The sequence below is a fragment of the Nipponia nippon genome, unplaced genomic scaffold (genome assembly GCF_047370975.1).
Source record: "Nipponia nippon isolate SJK-2023a ecotype South Korea unplaced genomic scaffold, ASM4737097v1 scaffold_23, whole genome shotgun sequence".
NCBI classification, from domain to species: Eukaryota; Metazoa; Chordata; class Aves; order Pelecaniformes; family Threskiornithidae; genus Nipponia; species Nipponia nippon.
Genome location: NW_028262340.1, coordinates 6,301,702 through 6,323,045, shown reverse-complemented (window position 1 = coordinate 6,323,045; position 21,344 = coordinate 6,301,702). Strand labels below are relative to the sequence as shown.

General features: G+C 49.7%; 2 protein-coding genes across 3 annotated transcripts; one reads left to right on the top strand and one right to left on the bottom strand.

Annotated features, from left to right (window-relative positions):
• Nucleotides 1-22: 22 nt before the first annotated feature.
• HDAC1 (histone deacetylase 1) lies at nucleotides 23-16,274 on the top strand. 2 transcript variants are annotated; one of them, XM_087760752.1, is made up of 15 exons: nucleotides 23-160; nucleotides 4,424-4,536; nucleotides 4,982-5,099; nucleotides 8,149-8,223; nucleotides 9,425-9,563; nucleotides 10,191-10,332; nucleotides 11,506-11,598; nucleotides 11,898-12,006; nucleotides 12,126-12,266; nucleotides 12,748-12,856; nucleotides 12,962-13,092; nucleotides 13,859-14,005; nucleotides 14,121-14,169; nucleotides 14,553-14,625; nucleotides 15,954-16,274. In XM_087760752.1, the coding sequence occupies exons 1-14, from the start codon at nucleotides 112-114 to the stop codon at nucleotides 14,578-14,580; spliced, it is 1,443 nt and encodes a 480-aa protein (XP_087616878.1). In that variant the 5' UTR covers nucleotides 23-111; the 3' UTR covers nucleotides 14,581-14,625; nucleotides 15,954-16,274. The 2 variants fall into 2 exon arrangements, with proteins under 2 accessions (XP_087616878.1, XP_087616877.1); XM_087760751.1 differs by having other exon boundaries at nucleotides 14,553-16,274.
• A 2,060-nt stretch (nucleotides 16,275-18,334) lies between these two features.
• On the bottom strand, nucleotides 18,335-20,283 carry MARCKSL1 (MARCKS like 1). Its single transcript, XM_087760905.1, has 2 exons — nucleotides 20,108-20,283; nucleotides 18,335-19,688 (listed from the first exon to the last, which is right to left on the bottom strand). The coding sequence occupies exons 1-2, from the start codon at nucleotides 20,201-20,203 to the stop codon at nucleotides 19,065-19,067; spliced, it is 720 nt and encodes a 239-aa protein (XP_087617031.1). The 5' UTR covers nucleotides 20,204-20,283; the 3' UTR covers nucleotides 18,335-19,064.
• Nucleotides 20,284-21,344: the final 1,061 nt, after the last annotated feature.

Sequence of the window (21,344 nt, the reverse complement as noted above, 5' to 3'; positions counted from 1 at the left end):
GTGCGGTGGGCGGGGCAAGTGGGGTGGTGGGGCCCGGGCCCCGGGGCGGGCCGGGCCGGGTTGGGTTGCGCGGCGCGGCGGTAGGGTCTGTCGCTGTGGGGAGGGAGGAAAATGGCGCTGACGCAGGGGACCAAGCGGAAAGTCTGCTACTACTACGATGGTGAGGGGCTGCGGGGCACCGACGGGGGCGGCCGGGGGGATCGCCGGGTTCGGGGGGGTGGTCTCGGGGCGGGGGCGGCGGGGGGCCTGAGGGGGAGGGGAGGCGGTGGGGGAGGGGGCGGAGGTTGAGGAAGGCAATGGGAGGCGCTGGGGGGGCTAATGGGGGTCACTGGGGGGCTAATGGGGGTCACTGGGGGGTATTGGGGGTCACTGGGGGGTAATGGGGGTCACTGGGGGGTAATAGGAGTCAGTGAGGGGGTAATGAGGATCAGTGGGGGGTAATGGGGGCCATTGGAGGGGTAATGGGAGTCAGTGGGGGAGTAATGGGGATCACTGGGGGGTAATGGGAGTCAGTGGGGGGTAATGGGGACCATTGGAGGACATGGGGGGTGGGGGTGGGGGCTGCTCTGAGGGGGGGCTTAAGGGTGGTGGTGGGTCACTGGGAAATGTGGTGGGGCTGGGGGCTGCCCTGAGGGGGGTGGGAGGGGTAATGGGGGTCACTGGGGGAGCTGAGGGGTGGCAGGCTGCACTGGGGGCTTGAGGGATGGATATGGGGGCACTGAGGGGCTGGGGGGGCACGGGGCAATAGGGGACTGGGGGTCAGAGCGTGGGTGGGGACGGGATTATGTGGGGCCTGCAGTGGGGTTAGGGGAGTGGGGGACACTGGAGGGCATGGGAAGGATATGGGGGCATGGCGGGGATATGGGAGATCATTGGGGGGAGAAAGGGAAGAGTGGGGGGAAGGATAGGGGAGTAGTATTGTGGGGAGGATGGAGATCCAGGGACTTTGGAGGTGGGGAAAGGCTGTGAAGGGTCCAGGATGGGGAGAGGGGCATGAGGCTGAGGGAGGCTTTGGGAGCGGTGCTGAGATGCTGAAGGTTGCTGGGAGGATGGGGAGCACTCGGGGAGATGCTGGGGGACAGGAGGGGTGGCGGGGAGATGAAGCCTCCTTGAGCCATGTTAAGAGGAAGAGACGCTCCTGAAGCTCCCCTTTGGGTCAGCAGCATTGCTGTCGAGCAAGGGACAAACCTGAAGGTGTTGGGAGCCAGACCGACTGCGTGGTTGTTTGTAGGGAGTTCCTGTGTCTAGGAGCATTGTTTAGTTCTGGCTCTAAACTTGGCTGGGTTGTAGAGTGGTGCTTTTTTTTTTTTTTCCCCTAATATGAGGCTGGGGGAGCAGCACTGCTTTGGGGCTATATGATCATCCTGTTGGGGTAGGGAAGTAACGGGGTGTTAGAGCTGGCCAGATCCCAAGCTGGGTATCTTGTGCGGCTTCCCTGCTTCTACCCCGTAGTCTGTGGGAGAAATCACAGTCGCGTTGCCTCTGCGCTTCACAACTGCCTCCCCTTTGGTGGGGCGACTTGGTGCCTCGGTGGCGGATGAGCTCGTTTTTAATAGAGTCTGTGATCGCTCTCTGTGAAAGGCATTGTGCAATTCTCTATTTCATCGTGGGTTTTAGTCTGTGAAATCAAATAAAAACTTGCTAATTTTTCTTGCTAAATGGATGTGCTCAGTGTTCAAGCAGGCTCTTTGAAACTGCTGTGTGTGTCAGGCATATAGTGAGGGCTTTTATTTCTCCAGAAAAGTAAATGTAAGTGGTAGGTGTGCAACTTGTAATGACAGTCCTGCAGGGTCTCTGACTCAGACGGTGTCTTCAGGAAGGCAGGGCGAGGAGGAGCCTGGGTTGGAGCTCTGAGTGCAGCAAAACTGAGCCCGATCTCACCACACAACTGATCTCTGTGCAACACCCGTTGTATCAAAATATACAAGGGGATGCTGCAGCCCCGGGCCCTAAAATGCCTAGTTTATACTTAAAGCGTGCTTGCAGAAAGTGCCAGAATGCCACACGTGCGCACGCAACCTGGATGTTGGAAAAAAAATGGTCTCTATGTCCAAACTTATCCCTGTCCTTGGAATATAACATGTTCACAAAGCAGCTTGTCAGTTTTTGAACAAGTTATAATCTTTAAAGGCACACGGTGATGTCTGAAATATGAAATAACTGGTCATTTTGTTTGAAAATGCTAAGCAGAGATGCTATCCTTGTGGTCTTTATTGCACGGGAACTACATGAAGTTAGCATTATACACTCTCGTCTATAGCTGCCCTCACTAATTTACTCTGTGGTGAGGCTTTAGTGCCTTGTTTCCCCTGCTCTTTTACGAGCAGCTGGCAAACATCCACAGCGTGTCCTAGGGTGAAAGTGTGCTTTTATTGTCGGGGAAGGCATAATCTGCAGTTGTGGGAGGCCAGTTTGTTAGGGTCTTTTATTTTCCATGCAGGGACATTAGAGCAGTGCAGTAATTCCCCGAGGGAAGGTCCCCGGGCGCTGTTTCGGATGGCGTGCGGGTCTTTTCCTTGAGCCGTAAATTTCAGATGGCGGGAGGGCATCCCGTGCTGGAGAAGGAACCTGAGCTGCAGGGAAGGGTCTTGCTGGGATGGAGAGGATGGGGGAAAGGTAATCGCGTATCGTAAGGGTCCTTCATGGAAATCCAGAGGGGTGCTGAGGGTGTGTGTGAGGGTTTGAACTTGAACAGTAACTTCTCCTTTACTAGCTCCCTGTGTAGGGACTTGCTTAACCCTAGCAGACAGGAAGAGGTATCTCTCAAGTTCACACACTCTTAATCTGCACTGATGTCCATGAGCAGACAAGCTCGTCTGCTGCTCTGGAGGACTCGTGGTGGGATGTGTTTAGCAGAGCGAACATGAACAGGCTCTGGAAGTCAGGGTTTGCCCAGGGCGTTTCGCTGGGAGCCTGAGGTGAAGACAATGATGATTTTTCAAAGCTTCATGTAGTTTTGTGCTTGTATTTTCTAGATGGGGTCTCGAGCATCTCTTATTGAGTTCCCCAAAGCTTGATTTAACCCAATTTTACTGTAGGGATAATCACCCCAGTAAAATACCTTTGTGCAAAGAACACCCCATTTCACCGTCGCACCACGGACAGGTAAACTCCAGCAGCAGAATTGTTTGGGTGTGGGATTTGCAGCGTTTGCATCTGCTTTGACTGAAAACAGGGCCACGTCCACAGGAGGAAGAACCAGAGCAGTGCGTTGTGAGGAAGCAGTTTCTCCTGAACGTAAAGATTGGTGATGAAATCCTAATACTCCCAACTGAGTCACCAGCCAGACCGGATTGGGTCTCCTGCTTCCTAAACTGATCAGGAGTTGTACAACTACATGAACAACTTAGTCTGGTTTCCCAAGAAAATGAGGCTCGCGCGATATTGCTGCTGCGGGTGGCTGTCTGCGTGTTTCCTGCTCTTGGCAACTTTCGCGTCTGTGCCTCTCACAGCCAAATCAGGCAGGAGGCAGGAATCTGAAAGTTAAATTTCTGTAAGTTTCATGAAAATAAGTAACCTGGGAGAGGAGGGGAAGGGAACCAGTTAGCGGTGCCTGCTGTGGGAGAGTGCAGCATGAGCTTGGCTTTTGCTAGGTAGGAGAAAATCCGCATGGGGAGATGACCCGTGGGATATGTTTGCAGGAAGCTGACTTCATGAACGCCGGTGCCCATAGGGTAGCTCGTCAGGTGCATCTGCGTGGGCGTGCGGTTGGTAGGGACTAGGATTCTTCTGAAGGATTTCGAGCCATAATAAAGGGTGAAAATGATTGAGAAACTGTAAAGCTACAGCTGTGCTGGTGTTCGCTTATTGACAGAATTAGCTGCTTTGTATCTCATTTCTGTTAGGTAAATAGTAAGAAAGTGAGGCAAAGAGGCTACGTGCTCTGTCTGATGAGTCATTGTCTGAGCCGGGATTAAACTTGCATGCCTCTTGGTGTGCGGGTTTCTGCTCAGAGCGCAGTTGCGTTTCTCAGTGAAACCTGTGAGATGTCATAGTGGACCTGAACGGCCGGGAGAGGACACTGGAAGCTGTCATTTGCTGAGTGAGGACACGCAGATGTGGTGCCCAGAGTTCCTCCTGCCCGAGAAAGCTGGAGCTCCCTCCTCTTAACTTGTGCAGTGGGAAGTTAGTTGCTCGGACTCTACCTGGATTGCTTTCTCCAGAACTGGCATTAAAAAAATTCCTTGTCTGGCCATACCCTAATTTCCAAATGTCTGTCTTATTTGAGTCTAGGATAAACTTTTCTGAATCCATGGAGGCACCTGTGCAAACAAGATGGGAAACCCTATCCCCTGTGAACAGAAGCACTGCTGAAGGACAGATAAAATGATAGATGACCTGATGGCTCTCATGGCTGGGCTGTGATTCTGTTTGAAGGAATTCATAGTTTTCCTTGCTGTAACAAAATCCTTTCTGCTCCCAGGTGATGTTGGAAACTACTACTATGGCCAAGGACATCCAATGAAGCCCCACAGGATCCGGATGACCCACAACCTCCTGCTGAACTATGGCCTCTACAGGAAGATGGAGATATATGTGAGTGCGGGGCTGGTCACGAAAAGAAATATATATGAAAGATTTTAGCTTACATGTCAGGTTTTAATTTTGATTCTTCAGACTCGTAAGTTCTCTGATGATGAGCCAAAGAGGAAAGCAAAAAAACCCAAAAAACCAGTTGTGCTGATATATTTCTGCTTTCTTCTGATTGCTTGTAGTGAGATGTTCTTTGCTTCAGATAAGCTTTGGAGACTGCAAAATTGCTTTTCTCCCTGTAACTTAATTATTTTTTTTTTTGCTAGATATGTAATACATTCCAGTCTCTGGTAGTGGCATTCTTGCCTTTGAAAATGAGTTTCTCTTGTTTAATGCTGCTGTTTTGAGTTTTTTTTCTGTTCCTGGGAGTAAATCTGAGATTGGAAATGGGAATTAGGGAGAGAGATGTGTTTCAAAACAAGCCTTGCTCTTTTTTTTGTCCTTGCAGCGCCCTCACAAGGCAAACGCAGAAGAAATGACCAAGTACCACAGTGACGACTACATAAAATTTCTGAGATCTATTCGCCCAGATAACATGTCTGAGTACAGCAAGCAGATGCAAAGATGTAAGCTATGCGTGTAGTGCTGTAGTTCCTGCCAACGTTAAAATTTGTGATTCTGGGAACCCTAGGCCAGCTTTAGAGCTTTGTGATAGAAAGAGTAGGAAGAACCACAGGAAATTGTCTTTCTCCTGACTTTGTTTTTGATTTTTCTGGTAGATCAAGCATTTTAAAAATGGGTCCTTCTCTCAAGCCAATATGCCGATAGAGCTGAGGAAAACCCTTTGACCTGGCTGTCTTTTTTTGGTCTTGTGTTTTGATGGAAACTCTTCTAAATTGCCTTCCTGGCTCAGAGATGGCTGAACTACTCCATTTATAAGCTGCATGTATTTTGTGTTATTGCTTATCTTTAATCAGAGGTATTGAGGTGGGAAAGGGTTGTGTAATTTAAAACAAACAAAAAAAACCCCAACTCATCAATTGCATCCAAAATCTTCAGTAACTCTGAAGGATTTTCAGGACAATGGCAGCTTGGAAGTGGGGGAGGGTTGAGAGGCACAATGATACCTGTCCACTTTGTGTTAGGATGGTTCATTTTGTGAGCTAATTTCTTGCTCTAACCTCTCCAGTCATGGAAGGGCTCTTTGACAGCTACTTTAATGTTACAGAAACCTTTTTTTGGTCTCTCTGCAACTCTGACCCGATGTTCTTTGGCAATGGCTGCAGCAAACTAGGTTTCTAGCAAGTATAGACAAATAGTGGGGAAGGCTCAAGGTTCATTTAAACAGTATTTTGATCTTGCACACTGCAGTCCTCGAGAGCAGAAAAAAGTTGTTAGCCTATGGGGTTCGTTTATGTGAAGTGTAATCTCCGATTTAGAAGAAATACAGGTCTGGAGTCTGAAGTAAAGAAAGGCACTTGGAAATCTGGTGTGAGCTGAAGGGGACAGGTATTAAGGCACAAGCATGTAAGAGGAATGGGTACTATGGTTCGTGAGTAATATACATTGAAAGACTTCCTACAGTAAACGGTATGCCTTAATATACCAAACGACATATACCAAAGTACATATTTACACAAACTGAACTGTTTACCCCTGAAGCAGATACGGCTCATAAACACCCACTCTGCTCTCTCTGGTAGTCAACATTTTCTGTACCGTACTTCCACAGAACTATTTTTACCTGAAGGAGGCTAAATATGAAAATTAATCTTAAACATGTGGAGGACAGAGCTTTTCTTCAACGAGACCTGCAAAACAGCGGCCTCTGTGTAGCTAGAGTACTAGCACGGGAGGCTCAGAGCAGAGATTAGAGATACAGGAGACAAGGTCACCGCTCCCAAGTACAGCGACAGGTCACTGTAGCCTGCTTGGTGCTTCAGCTTTCCCTTTGAGGGAAGGATAGCTGATAGGATTTCCGTAAGAATGGTTCCGCCGTTAATGCTGGGCTCTCTCTGCTTGTGCTCTCCCAAATACAAAGCTTCTCACCCACCCATTGCAAGGAGGAGGAGTATCTGTGCCTCTCATCTTCCACCAGAGCTTTATGCCTATAGTCAAGCGATTGACCCCTGTTATTAATATCCCTCCTTAGTGGTCCTGGCTGCTTTGAGTCTCCTGGTGAGAAAAAGCCCAATTGGCTTCTGACAGCAGCTCCTGTCTTTGCCAGATAGAGCAGAGGGGTGCCCTCAAATACTGTCAGTGCTGCCCACAAAGTTCTAAGCGGCAGTAAAGGCAATGAACAGTCTCTGATTTCATTCTGCTAGTGCCATGTTGTCTGCCTGAGGACTTGGAAGGACCACTCTGCAACCTAAAGAGCAAGAGGTTTAATTTGTTGTAATGGGAAGCATGCAGAAATTGATGACTTAAATTCTCCTCGCTTAACAAGGAAAGCTTCCAACCACCTCTTTGAGTTAATTATTCAAACTCTGTCCCTTGCCGTGCCCTGCTGAAACAATTGGAAAACGGGAACAATTGCTTCCTTCTGGGTCTCCTGATGGGTATTGTCCTTTTCAGAGATCCCTGTCCCGAACTGGGACCATTCAGACTCCCTTATCACACAGTCTTTGTGGAGCCTATGCACTGACGAGTTTCCAGTGCTGCAAGAACTGTGCTGTTTGTGCCTTTCTCATTAAGCACAGAAGTAAACATTCTACAGATGTTACAAAAATACAGAATTTTTTTTCCTTTGTAAAAGCAAATCTTGCAAAATCTAGATTCAATACAAGTCTGTTGTTACTGGTTTTATTTTTAATTGTGAAACTATTTACAATAGAAATTTATCCAGGCCAAAACTACAGTACTGCTGAGAACTTAAAAACTGACTGTCCAATGTGAAGTAAAAGGAATGTACAAAGTGTAACAGAACAGATGCGGACGCAAGCTTCTCGTCCAGTACACACCGCTCTCTACCATCTCCCCACTTCATCCTGCAGCGCTGTTTGCTTTCTCAACTCCTCATCAGCAATACAGCAAGAAACAGGAGCAAACCCCTTTCCCGCTTGCTGTGGGGTTGTGTAACAGAGCTCAGTGTCAGCTCTGTAGTCAGAAGCAGCACTGTTCCCCCAGAAGGCATGGTGCCCGGGCAGCAGATCTGCAGCACGGTCCATGTCAGCTACCGAGGGGTGCTCGCCCCCGTTTTGCACAGCCTACGTCTGCCCCTGGTGACCAGCATGTGCTGCCGGAGCAGAGCAGAATACTGTAAATGTGCTGCCTCAGCGAGTGCCGCTTGAGTTGCTGCTGAGGACGTGTATCGCTATTACACAGCTCTTATTGATAGCATCTCCTGTCCACCCACTCATTTTCCGACGTGATCGACTGGTTTCTGGCTCCCTCGTAGCGCACCCCGGTAGATGGCGTGCCGCTCTCGCCAGAGCTCCTGGGACCTGCTTTCCCTTTTTCTTACAAGTCAGGAGCATCTTCCCTACAGCAACAACCTTTTTGCCTCATCAGGCAATCCTTGGGTTGATGACATTAACGTTTTATTATTTGTGCATGGTATTTTGTTGTTTAAAACATTTAATCGCTTATCTGGTCAGCTTTTTAAATCAGAGCGGGGGTATAAGCTTTGCCATTTATTTGTGGTTTTTTCTTACTAACTTTTGTATTCTTTTCAAGTTAACGTTGGGGAAGACTGCCCTGTGTTTGATGGGTTGTTTGAATTTTGTCAGCTCTCTGCTGGAGGCTCAGTTGGTAAGCTCACAAGTCCCATGTTCTTTTATTTTTCTCTTAAGCAGATGTATGTAATGTAGTTCTGTCTAGGAAAGAAATTGTTGTAGGGGGTGGTGGGGAAGCCCTGTGAACCTATTTCTGATTTCCTTAATAATTAGATCCAGATTTCTTCCCATGTGAGAGTTCAAGCCTTGCATATTGACAGATCCCTCTACATTTGTTAAACATACCTTCACTAGTCTGAGTTACTTCACTGAATATATGAAGGACTCTGTAAGTGGTGTTAACGACATTGCCAGCGATAGAGTTAAAACAAAACTGCGGCGGCAACAGGCGTTTAATAAAAAAATCAACGTGAGATTCACAGGAAGAAAAAGTTGTGAAAACCTTGCTCTGGGCAGGCATAACCTGGAAAGGAAAGAAAAGGGTTACTTTATTTGTTGTTTTTGACAAAAAGCCACTGACGGGAGGCAAAATAGAACCTGAAAGGTTTCAGTAAGCTCCCTGAAAGCTGGAACATTTAGAAATGCTTTCACTGTTTTTCGAGTACTTTGTTGCAGAAATACTCGGTGTTGCGGAACCTCGTTAGTGTGCATAGGCGTTAAAGCTTTGTGGCTGCTACTCCCACAATGACATCTAGAAGTCTTTATTTCCTGTAACACAGTTCAGCAGTACATACAAGTACTGACTGCAGCATTTTTTTGAAGTAGCTGTGCTCTCTGGTCCCGTGGCTGCAGACTCCACAGTATATATCATTTGTTTTGATCCTGGGAGATTTGCAAAATTTGCAGAAAGTTTATGAAGGGGCTGGGGGAAGAGAACTTCCCTTGCCTAAATGCATATTCAGTGAATGACCTAAATATATGTTGGATACAAACTCATTAAAATCTTTTGTTCAGGGCACTGAGAAATCTAGACTGTCTTCAACTGTGACCCCAGCTAGAATGCTATGGGCTTGTTTGTGCAGATTTCACGCTCTGAGGCAAAAGTAGGAAGCGATCAAAAGTGTGTGCAGGCAAAACAGAGGCTGCATTTCTCCTCCCTTGCCTTTTGTTAGTGTGTTGAGACATCTAGTGTCAAACCCTTGGGCTTGTGCTTTGTAAAGTACCCAAACGCACACATAAGCAATGATGTGATTGTACGGGACTGGTACTTTACCCCTCAGTCTCTGTCATGGAGCCTTTGCTCTCGTGCTAACGTTTTGTAATTCTTCTCCCAACAGCCAGTGCTGTGAAGCTGAACAAGCAACAGACAGATATCGCTGTGAATTGGGCAGGAGGCCTTCACCACGCAAAGAAGTCGGAGGCTTCTGGCTTCTGTTACGTCAACGATATCGTCTTAGCTATCTTGGAGCTCCTAAAGTACGGGCAGTACTATTTACCCCTTTTGTTTGTCCGTTCTGTGGCATTTCCTTTGAGTCCTTAGCGCTTTCTTCCCAGTCTTCTCTTTTTGTTGCCTTTTTTTTTAGCTGTGTTTTCCCAGGAGGGCTTAATCAGCTATCTTTTGGGATGCGGTACCCTCTCTTCCAAAGGGGTATGTCTAATGGTGGCACCATGCAGGAGGCAGAAGGCTTGGAGCGTTGTGCTGTTGCTCTTAGGCCCTTCTTTCTACCATCCACCCTGGAAAAGGGGACACAGCTGTAATATGTGACAGCTTTTGGCTCAAGGCAAACCTCAGGGCGAGGCTTGGACATAAAAATGCAGTCTGTTGGCTGAATCGGAATAAACTGAGTTGATTCTGCTTTTGAAGATCAGTTGCAGCAGCAAAAGTCACTTTATTTTCCTCTGTGGTTCTGTTCCACTGCTGACCAAGGCACATGTCTGTTCTCCGCAGCTCTTTTGCTTGTAGACTGCAGAGAGCGAGCTGCCTGGTAGCTGTGCAGCCTGGGGGTTAGCACCGAGTTCCTCGCTCTCCTCCCCTTTTCTCTGCTGGTGAAGGCAGTTTCTGCTCTGAAGAAGTGCAGTATTTTGACTCCTTTCTGATCCTAGGTATCACCAGAGAGTGCTGTACATTGACATTGATATTCACCATGGAGATGGCGTGGAGGAAGCCTTTTATACCACAGATCGTGTCATGACCGTGTCATTTCATAAGTATGGAGAATACTTCCCAGGAACAGGGGACCTACGGGTGAGAATGAAGGCTTAGCAGAAAATTGCCCTGAAATTTGGTCTCTTCCATCTGTTTGCTGTCCCACTAATTGAACTAAAAATCACCGCTCTCCTGGGTTTTCCTGCTCTCAAAGTGGCATCCTTTTTCTGAGGGCAAAGGTGTACACACAAGGCAGCTGGCTCGGCTCTTGGAGCGGGTGCTTTGTTCCTGTGATCACGGCCTGTATAGTAATAAAACCGAGGCTTTGATATCAGTCTCTTAGCAGCCTTCTGATGGGATTATGCTCAGAAAAGTACCTCCGAAGATGCCATGTTGGTCATCTGTAGCTACTTGCAAACTAAGCTTGGCCACACAAGCTTTGGGGTGAAAGTTTATGAGGGAGTACTTCTCTGTGCGCTAATTTATCTTGTTGGCGTTTCCTCCTGTGAGTCAGTTCTGCATGGTAATGAATCGTGATGTTAACTGTGGCACTTTCAGGTTAGATACAGGTGTCATTCACTTTGTGACTTTTGTTCTCGGGGGTGAAAGGTTCTTTACCTTTTTTGTGTGCTTTTTAGTGGAATTACATTTTTCTGATCTAAATTCTCTTGTCTTCCACTTGTGAGTTGTACTTTTTCAGTCCTGCCCGGAGTTTAGCACTGGTGATGTGAACTTGTGTGCAGCTGCAGCATTCTTTCCTGGTGCAGCCGCTCTGCAGCATAAACGAAATAATTATTTTTTATAAAACACTTGGGTATGAGAAAGAGAGAATGGAAATGTAAAAATAGGTTCCTCCAGTTACTAGACTGCACAGTCAGCCCAAACTGGTATTTTGGGCTGTGCATCTCTGCAGCGTACAGGTTTGGAACTAGAATTTTGGCTGCCGGTTTTATTGCTGTGTAAGAGAGTGGCTTTTGCCAGTGAAATGAGAGCCTGTGCGCTCACAGAAACATGAAAGTGGTGACAGTAGTAGATTTTTCTTCTCTGAGCACCGAGGGCCAAATGCACCCACTTACGCCAAATCAGCTGCTGTTGGAGTCAACTGCCTCTTGCCACCTTCTGCCGGGACAGCGTTTGTCCGTGAGAGCCTAGGCTTCCATGGGGATTACACTGATGGAATCCCGGACTTCCCTTCCTAATTTGGGGTGCAATTTGTGCGTTGCATTTGGTTCTCTGGTGACCTGTGGTCTCTCCTGGCTTTCACTCTAATAGGATATTGGTGCAGGCAAAGGCAAGTACTACGCTGTCAACTATCCCCTCCGGGACGGAATTGATGATGAGTCCTATGAAGCAATATTCAAGCCGGTAAGTGAGGACATCTTTGCTGAGTGATTCTTTGTGGATCGTACTTTGTTATCGGGTGGCTCATGGAGATTAATTCAGTCTTCTGTGATAAGATTCTTCAGGGGCTGTATTCCTCCCTAACAATTGCAGCCTGTCATCAGTAAGCTGCTCTTTGTAAGAGCCTCAGTGTTACCAGTACAGGGGAGCCAGCAGCTGTGGGAACACTAGGGATGTCTTCATGTCACTTGCTGACATGGACGTTACTGTGTTGCTGTGACACTGTCCTGTGGAGAGCGTGTAACAACGGGTTTCTTGTTTAGGTGATATCTAAAGTGATGGAGACGTTCCAGCCTAGCGCAGTTGTCTTGCAGTGCGGGTCAGACTCTCTGTCAGGGGACAGGCTGGGTTGTTTTAATCTGACCATCAAAGGTAAGAGTACCGTACAGTGCCGGTGTCGAACTGGCATAACTGATGGAATTAGATTTCATTGTAAAGTTTGTTCTTATGCCATGAGGCTATGACCTTTTCCCCCACTGCTTTTGCTGCAGGTCACGCCAAGTGTGTGGAGTTTGTAAAAAGTTTTAATTTGCCTATGCTGATGCTGGGAGGAGGTGGCTATACGATCCGCAACGTGGCTAGATGCTGGACCTATGAGACTGCTGTGGCTCTGGACACTGAAATTCCCAATGGTAATTTTCTTCGGGAGCCTTTGAAGCAAGACTAAAGGACAATGACACTCCAGTAACAGAGCTCAGGGAAATGATGTTGCTGTGGGAGAGGTAGCAACCCTGAGATGCTTCATTAGCTTTTGAGTATTACTGTGGAAGGGCTTTTGGATTCCCTGATTTGCAGTAGCTGTTCTTGTTTGCATTCAAGTCCTGTAGCTCTCCCCTCCAGCAAAAGGTACCCGGCAGCCTTGCTGTCTTACTGGAATGAGATGACCTTTTACTGAAAACTTCTGTGCACGCTTATAGTGTTTAACTGCCAAGTAAGCTTTGACTGCCCTGTTGCTAAGTTGTCTGTTTTGATCTGAATTTGGGTTCTGAGAGCTCCTACACCTAGCTAAATGCAGTTGTGCTTTTATGTAGCACTGAAGTACAATGCGTTTGTGGTATTTCATTACTGGTCCCGTGGTAATTTGGTGTTTATTCCTTTTTAACTTGCCCGCAGAACTTCCATATAATGACTATTTTGAGTACTTTGGACCAGACTTTAAGCTCCACATCAGTCCCTCCAACATGACTAACCAGAATACCAACGAGTATCTCGAGAAGATCAAGTAAGTGTTTGTTCCTCTTCGCGAGACTGACACCTTCTCCTGGGGGCTTCGCAGCCGTGGGTAGCGTCTTGCTGACGGAGGTGTTCCTTTCCTGGCTGGCTTTAGGCAGCGTCTCTTTGAGAATCTGCGCATGCTGCCTCATGCCCCTGGCGTCCAGATGCAGCCAATTCCTGAGGATGCTGTTCAGGAAGACAGTGGAGATGAAGAGGAAGAAGATCCTGAGAAACGCATTTCAAGTATGTGCTTGTCTCTGGCGTAGTTGCGTTGCCCGGCTGGGAAGCGTGCTGTTCAGAGCCTGCGGGTGCCACAGCCGAACAGGATCAGTTAGCTGGAGAAGCACGAGGGCTCTAAACTGAGTTACCTTAGTAAAGAGAGGAGGATATATGATTTAGGTAAATCTCTATTCTGGCGTCCTTCAGTTTGAACCTGTTCCCACCTTTCTGATTGATTTTGTAAGATAAAGCAATGATGCTAAGCACTGCCGGGCTGATAGATTTCTTTTCCCTTGGGGAAATGGCACTTTTGCCAGGCGATTTCCATAATGGGAGAACCTAGGCTTTAATGTGAGAATTTAAGCAGTTCCTGTGATGTAGGTGCTATGACAGAATACTTTCTGGGAGACTGTCAGGTTTGATCCCAGAAGTTGTCTTCCACAGTGAAAACGCCAGTTTATATCCAGATTGGCTGGTGTCCTTTAGATCTGGCAGACAGATTTTCTCAGTGTGAGGTTGGTTAACCTGCTTATGCTGTCAAGTCTAGACATCACACTGTACCTAATCCAAGTCGTACATGTGATCTTGGATCTTAGGCATGAGCAGTTAGGAGCGATGAGTTAAAAGATACGGCGGGTAGAAAGGTAAAATGTTTTTATCACGGCCTAATTCTGACTTACGTAGGCTCGTTAGTTCATTCCAGTGTGTAGATGTACTTGGAGAAGTTAGTGCTTGGTGTCTCCTGACTTCTAAATCCGCTGAAACAACCTCTTGTCCTCTTCGCACGCAGTCCGCAATTCCGATAAGAGAATATCCTGTGATGAAGAATTCTCTGACTCTGAAGATGAAGGGGAAGGAGGGCGCAAAAATGTTGCCAACTTTAAGAAAGCTAAGCGTGTGAAAACAGAAGAGGAAAAGGAGGAAGAGGAGAAGAAAGGTAAGCATGAGAGCTAGGACTAGAAGCCCTCCCAGCTCTGTGGAACTTGCCTGGTATGTACTTTCCTACTGCTCTACTGTGTGTCTTTTTTTTTTTTTTTTTTTTCCCCCCCTAGATGAGAAAGAAGAAGAAAAAGCAAAAGAGGAGAAAGCAGAACCCAAAGGGTGAGCCCTGTCTCCTGGCGTGGCGATTAAACGTCTGGGCCTGTACTTCCTTGTGCATCTACCCATGTCCCCAGTGCGATGTTGCACAACTTGAGGGGCTGGAGGAGAGACGTGGTAGTTTGGATGGCTTTGTCACAGGCTCTTAACGGGAAGAAGTTTGCACATGTAGAACAGCACGCCTGCTAAAGCGCTGTGAGAGCAGAGCCCTCAGTGAAAAGGGCTTAAAAAGACTCTGCCTTCATTCGGTAACATGTTGCAAGTTTTAGATGAAGATGGGCCATATAAGCGGCATTTTTAAGGTTGCAGCTCTGGCTTGTTATTAAAGCTTGGGCACAGCCTGAGTTGCTTGTTTAAACCTAATTGTCCTCTGCTTGCTTCCACAGGGTGAAGGAAGAGACGAAATCCACCTAAGATGGCTGCAGCTGGACAGTACCTGTCAGTGCGTAGTTGTCGTAGGTTAGCTTCTCTGGTTGCCTCCCATTCCACAGGATTTATATTTTATATATGTTTCTGTATATATTTCTATATAAATATATAAATGACTTGAGAACTGTAAATTATTCCTTGCTGCACTCCGCTGGGAGCAGACAGGGAGGATTCTGCGGAGTAGACAGACCTGCACTGCCCAGATTTGGTGACTGGGAAGTTTCACTCTTGCCTTCCACTGCCTCCTTAGTGTGTCTTTAAAAAAATCACTTCCTTTCTTTACTCTCTCCTCTGAAATAACTACCCTTCGAAAAGAATAATTTAAGTAGAAGTAGTATCTGCATTTCAGGTTAGGTGGAAAGATGGCCATGAAATTGGTTTTTTTATCTTTTTTTTTCTTTTTTCTTTTTTTTTCCTTTTTGTGTTTTTTTTTTGGTGGGAGAATACAAGTTCCCAAATGAAGCCTGTGAGAGACTGACTATTCCTTTGGTCTTCAGTTTGATTCCACCGTGGCAAGTAACTGCAAGCTGGTGCCACTTCTCAGGGTCAAATAGTGCAGTTCTTGAATAGAGTTGGCTACCTCCCTGCAGCAAACTTGTGGAAAGAGATGAAGCAGCTTAAAAGCAATCTGAAAAGCGCTTTAGTGAATCAGCCCAAGAGCCCTGCAGGTGCAGATCTGGAAAATGCAAAATGAAAATCACCCTAATGTGGTGGTTAACGTTTTCCGAGATCTTGCAGATCCAGTTAGTGTGGCAGCATTATGCATCTCACGTAAGAGAAGGGATGAAATTTTTATACCTTTTTTTTCTATACCTATGCCCCTCTTTGGGGGAGGAAGTGAGTTACTGCCCGTTTGGCCGCCTGCTTTGCTTTTCCTGCTTGTTCTGTCCTCGGCTCCACGTGCTGTAGTGTTTTCTCGGCACCGATCTGTGTCCTAGGCTGAAACCACTGCAGAAATTCCCAACTTGTCTAAAGGCCAGACCGAACAGAGCCTGGCTGAAACCTCTTGTCGATGCGTGTCACTCGCTGAAAAACTCTTTCTCTGAAGCAAAGTACAAATGTTTTCAAATTGAGCCTTTCCTCTCTCTTGCTCTCAAGGCCAGTAAATATGGAGAACCTTTTTATCAGCCGTCTGAGCTGTTATCTTCGTAAGGGAACAGCAGATGGGGCTCTGTACGTTTTTATAACTACTCCTCTTCCTACTCCCACGCATTATCTCACACCCAAAAGTCTCTTGTGACCAGAACTGGCCTTTCTTTTGCGTCTCGTTTTGTACAGCTGATCGTTAGATGAGCTTTTAGTGAAATGCTTTGCAGAAGATTTGCAGGCAGTTTTGACTCGCTGCTCTCCTTTCTCAGGGGGATTCCTCTGTCCATAAAGAGGATCTGTACCTCCCACGGAGCGCTGCTGATGGTTTCAACTCTAATAATGCTGCTAACTTAACACAGGTTATTTTTAAAATGTTTTATTTTTTTAAATACTTCTTTTCCCTTTTCCACCGTGAGTTTTTTAGTCTCTTTGAATCCGAGTGACGTGTCACTCCCGCTCTTCAGTGTTTGTATGTGAAGCGAGAGAGATCAGTGTATCTTTGTGTCTGGGGGGGAAATATATTGTGGTTTTTTAAAGATGCTTTTATTTTGAATTTTGAGAATCTTTGTAATAAAACTGGTACATTTCTATGGTTGGTGTGAGTTTGCACTGCTTTCTGCCGAGAGGAAACACTCGGTTGGAGCGGGAGTTCAGTTTGTTTTCAGAGCCATTGCTGGAAAATGGTGCAGTAGCTTGGTTGTGATCGGGATGTAACGTAGGTCCCAACGACAAAAAATGACAGCTGTAATAAGGCTTTGGAAAGAAAAGCGAGGTGAGGCGCGATGACTTGCCCTCCTCTTTCAGGAAGAGCGCTAGATGCGTTGGGTTAAATGCCACCCACCAAAGCACTTTGTTTGGAACGTACTCTATGCTGCACGTGAAAGATTGCTTTGGTTTCTTTTGTAGATGTTTGTTCCTTTTTTTTTTTCTTTTCCCCTGTGTTTTATAAAATAGCCTTGAAGTTCTCCTCGTGACCCTTCTCTCCAGAAAAGGTAAGTCAAAATACCATGGGTTTTGTTTGCTCACACCTTTTCTACTAAGTGTCACTGGGGCGGTTTTTCTGTCTCTGCCTTAAGTTACAGCTGGGTTCTCATCCAGCAGCGTTGCTGATGCTAATTGCGCTTGCAATGTCTGTGGAGCTACAGTACTTCATGCAGCCGACGCTTGCTCTGAAAGCAGCGTTAATCTAGAAAAGGAATAATAAGTTACGGGAAAGGAATATTTTTTTTGAATGAACTGGAGTGTTTTCTATCTGGTGTTCAAGTGAAAAAAATTCAGTATCATTAGGAGCAGGTTAATTCTGCAACTGAGTGGTGATCGCAGCTGGAATAAACACAAAAGGTTCATAAGCCAAATCTCCTGTTTATGCAGTGAAGAGAAAGCTTTGTGTGGCACGGTTGACTTTCACTGCTGTAATAATACTCCAGGAAACTTAGTTATCCTTTTCACCATAGCGGATAATTAAAATCCTCTCCTCCTCAAACAAAAACGACTGTACAATTCCAGTTACCCCTGCCAGATCACGCATGCCAATGTGCAACTGCAGTCCTCCTCTCTTCCAGGCTTTCTTAAAATGGCTGCCGCGACGCCGTGCAGCAGCTCCCTGGCAGATGCGCGGAGCCCCGGATCTCGGCTGGGGCACAATGCAGCTGTGTCTCGCGTGGCAGACAGTGAGCAAGCTTAGAAAGAATTTGCAGACCACAGTGCCTACATTTAAAATAGCTTTTTTTTTTTTTTGCCCCCCAAGCGAATAGGGATGAATACCCTGCTGGCTTTGGAAGCAGGTCACTTGCTGTAGTTTCCCACTATTGAGAGAAGGACGTGCTCTATAAAACCAAGAGTTTTGGCCATTTCCACCTACCTCAAGGGCCACAGAAGAGCGACGATGGTCCTTGCCCCAGGCCCTGCCTTGCCCAGCGGCTTTTGGGCGAACAACGCTCCTTGCTTTTTTCCAGCTTCTTCCTTGCCAGCCAAAACAGGCGATTAGATGGGAATGAGGAGCAGGCCACTAAATGGAGGGGTTGCACGCTCCTGCAGCCTGCGCTGGCAGGAGGAGCTCTTGGGGGGCTGTGGCCCTCACTCTGAGCTGCTGGAGAGGGGCAGTCTCCTTCCTGGAGAAGGAGAAAAAATCACCTCTATCCCTGGGCAGAGCACGGGGGAGATGGTAGAGGCACCCATTGTGCCTTCATTTTCTCTTTGGAAGTAAGTCTTTGCTCGCAGGGCATAGCTCTTGTGCTCTAGCATGTCTTTTCAGGAAAGAGAAGCCAATCCTATTCTAAAGCCACTAAAAAAAAAAAAAAATTAAAATTAAAGGAACCAAGCTTAAAATGGGAACTTCACCCAGTAGCCTTCCTGAGCCCCTCCTTATGAGAGAGACTTTTTTTTCCCCTTCCCCCCCCCGAAAAAAAATGGGTTAGATCCCTAAGAAAACAGGTAGCGAGCTGAACAGTGCTCCGAAGGTAGCGACAAGAGGCTTGTGTGAGAAAGTCCTTTGTGGCTGTAGCTCTACATCTGCTGCAAGTCAATTAACTGCGAGCAGAGCCAGGGCTGGAGGGATTAAATGCAGCAGCTGTTGAACTAAATAAGCCACCGCTATCTTCCCCGGCCCTCGTCTGGCATCCAGGACAAGAAGGACTCGAGCTCACCCATAAAGGGGTCACCATTTATTCCTTCCAAATGTTACAATAAAGCCCATACAGCTTTTTTTTTTATTATTTTTTTTTAGAAGTTAGAAAAATGCAAATCAAGTGTTTTGGCCATTAAAAAAATTATTTACAGAGAAAACAATGTTGCTTCACATTATACAGCTGGCAGGCCCCCTCCCTCCACCCCACACCCTAAAAGTTATCCCTTAAAGCAGAATTAAACACAGCGGACTTACAAGCTTTATGGTTTTAAGCCAATAGTAAGACGTTATAAAAAACTAACCAGATTAGCTTTTAAACCATCGATTTCTATAAAAAGCACAAAATACTTTAAATGAAGTCAGAACCAGGAATGTAAACTGAGAAAAAAGAATCCATTGAACAGTCACTGGCTTGCTGGGCTTCGCGGGCTGCCGGGAGGAGAGGGGACAGTCCGGAGGCCAGCAGAGCTCCCAGAGCGGGGTTCTCACAAACTGTAAATTCCAGTTATGTCCAGGAGAGTCTTCCTCCACAGTTTGAAAGGATTCAGGTAAAACTACTCCGAGTTGTGGTGGTGGGAATCCAAACCAGCTTTCTAACAGGGAAGAAGTGACTCGGGGCGGGTGGCGGTTTTAGAAAGCGGTGTCAGTTCTCGGTGGGCCGGGGAGGTGTGGGGGCAAGGCAGCGAGTCCGGGCTGTTACCGGGATGGAGAGGATGGCGCGAGAGTCTTAAGTTAGGACGATGCCAAGTGGGCTCTACTCTTCCTTCTGCTCCGCCGCCGCCGGAGCTGTTGCAGGCTCAGGCCCCGCGGGTTTTGAGGGCTCCTCTGGTTTGGCTCGATCCCCGTGGCTTTCCCCCGGCTGCTGCTTCTCTTCCTCCTTGCCTTCTGCTTCTGCATCCTCCCTCTTGGGCTCGGCTCCCTGCTGCCCATCATCATCGGCAGGACTGCTCTCCCCGCCGCTGCCCGGTTCCTCCGCTGTCCCCTCCTCGGGGGGAGCCGACGGCTCGGTCCCGCTGCCCGAGCCAGCGGGGTTCGCCTCTCCCTTGGCCTCTGCCTTGCCTTGGTCCTCCGTGGGAGAGGACCCGGAGGAGTCCCCGGCTTCTTTCTTGTTCTTCCGAAACGAGATCCCGCTCAGCTTGAAGGATTTCTTGAAGGAGAACTTCTTCTTCTTCTTGGGGGTGTCCTTGGGGGCCGCGGCGCCTTCGGGCTTCGCATCCCCGCCGTCGGCGGGGGGAGCGGGCTCGATGGCGTCCCCGCCGCCCGCCTCGCCCTTGCGCTCCTCCTTCGGTGCTTCAGCCGAGCCGTTCCCGCTCAGGGGGGCCGCTTCGCCCCCCGCCTTGGCCGTCATGTCCCCGTTGAGCCTCAAATGGCCGTTCTCCTGCGAGGGGGGGAGCGGAGCACCGCGTTAGGCACAGCCGGGAATCGGTACCCCCCCGTCCCCAAAGCCCCGCAACCGGCTGGGGAAAGGGGCTGCACCGGGGGGGGGCACCGGGGGGACGCACCGGGTAAGGGGGGGATGCACCGGGCACGGGCGAGGGGGGGTGCACCGGGGGGGGTCCGTGCGTTGCCACCGGGCGGCGCCCGCGCTCCACGCCCGGTACCGGGGCGAGGCGGCGGTCGGGGCCCCCGCCCGGTTCCGGGAGGGAGCCCGGGGCGCGGCGCGGGCGGGGCCGCATCGCTCGGTGCCCGCCGGGCACAAGGGTCCGCCCCGGGCCGCCGCCACCGCCCCCTCCCCACCGAACCCGCCTTTGTCCGCCCGCCCGCCCCGGCCACCCCCGGTGCCCCTCCGGTACCTACCTGCCCGTTGGCCTTGGCGGGCTCGGTGGCGGCGGCGTGGCCGGTCGGCGGGGCGCTGCCCTCCGCCTTGGCCGCCTTGGAGCCCTGGCTGCCCATGGTGCGGCACCTCGGGCGGACCCCGCCGCGGCGGCTGCGCTCGGCTGGCGAGCGGCGCCGAGAGGGAGTGGGGCGAGCCCCCCGCCGCCCCGTTAATAAGGCGCGGAGCGGGGGCGGGCCGCCGCCGAGCCCGCCCCGGGGGCGGGGATGGAGCCACCGCCCCGCCGGGGACGGGGGGTACCGGCGGCCGCTGTTCCCCCTCCCCGGCTGTGCGCCCCCGGGGGCCGGGGCAGCCCCGGGCGGGGCGAGGCGAGGTTGCGGGGAGGCGGCGGGAAAGGGAGCGGGGCACCCCCTCACCCCCGGGTGCTGCTCATCCCAACCCCGCCACCCCTGGGTGCCTCTGCCCCAAGCCCTGCCACCCCTGGGTGCCTCTGCCCCCATCCCCATAACCCCTGGGGTGCTGCTCATCCCAGCCCTGACACCCTGGGGTGCGTCTGCCCTCAACCCTGTCACCCCTGGGTGCCTCTGCCCCCAGCCCTGTCGCCCCCGGGGTGCTGCTCCTCCCAGCCCCAGCACCCCCAGGACAGTCTGATGGCACAGCTTGCCTCAGTCCCCTCACGCCAGGGTGCTGCTTACCCCCGGGTACCGATCGCCCCAGGGTACCGCTGACCCCAGCCCCATCGCCCCAGGGTACCGCTCACCCCAGCCCCATCGGTTCCCAGAAGGTCCTGCTGTGGGGGGCAGGCTGTGCCGTGGGTCACACTCCAACTCTCTGCCCTGCTGCGCTCCCTGGCATGCAGACCGGTAGGTTTTTCCCCTCTGGGTCTTTCTCCTTTCTGCTTTCCCGGAAAGGGAGAGTTCAGGAGAAAAGAAAATGAGACTAAACCAAAGTGGATGCTAATGCTGGCAAGGGGCCTGCAGCGTCCCCGTGCTGCCAGGGCCACCGGCCGCAGCCTCGCCACAGCGCGGAGCCAGCAGTGGCCGTGGGGGACTCCCTCCCGGGGGTTCCCTTGGCACCCAGGCACAGCTGATTTCACTGGGGGCTCCCAAAATCGAGACCCTGTTGTGCCTGTCCAACCCACCGGTGTCCCCTGGCCAGCCCGCAGCCCGCCGGCAGCCACCACGCTCCCGAGCACCGTGCCCTGAGCCCCGCAGCCCTGGCACCCTGCACCCCGCTGCTGCCGAACCTGCCCCGGCGCCG

What these genes read in the sequence shown, in the direction of transcription:
- MARCKSL1 (XM_087760905.1), bottom strand. Translation starts at nt 20,203, where the DNA reads ATGGGCAGCCAGGGCTCCAAGGCGGCCAAGGCGGAGGGCAGCGCCCCG. An exon ending in CCGCCAAGGCCAACGGGCAG is followed by an intron (nt 19,689 to 20,107) that starts GTAGGTACCGGA and finishes CCCCCCTCGCAG; the next exon opens with GAGAACGGCCATTTGAGGCT.
- HDAC1 (XM_087760752.1), top strand. Translation starts at nt 112, where the DNA reads ATGGCGCTGACGCAGGGGACCAAGCGGAAAGTCTGCTACTACTACGAT. An exon ending in CAGCAAGCAGATGCAAAGAT is followed by an intron (nt 5,100 to 8,148) that starts GTAAGCTATGCG and finishes ATTCTTTTCAAG; the next exon opens with TTAACGTTGGGGAAGACTGC. An exon ending in GCTATCTTGGAGCTCCTAAA is followed by an intron (nt 9,564 to 10,190) that starts GTACGGGCAGTA and finishes TTCTGATCCTAG; the next exon opens with GTATCACCAGAGAGTGCTGT.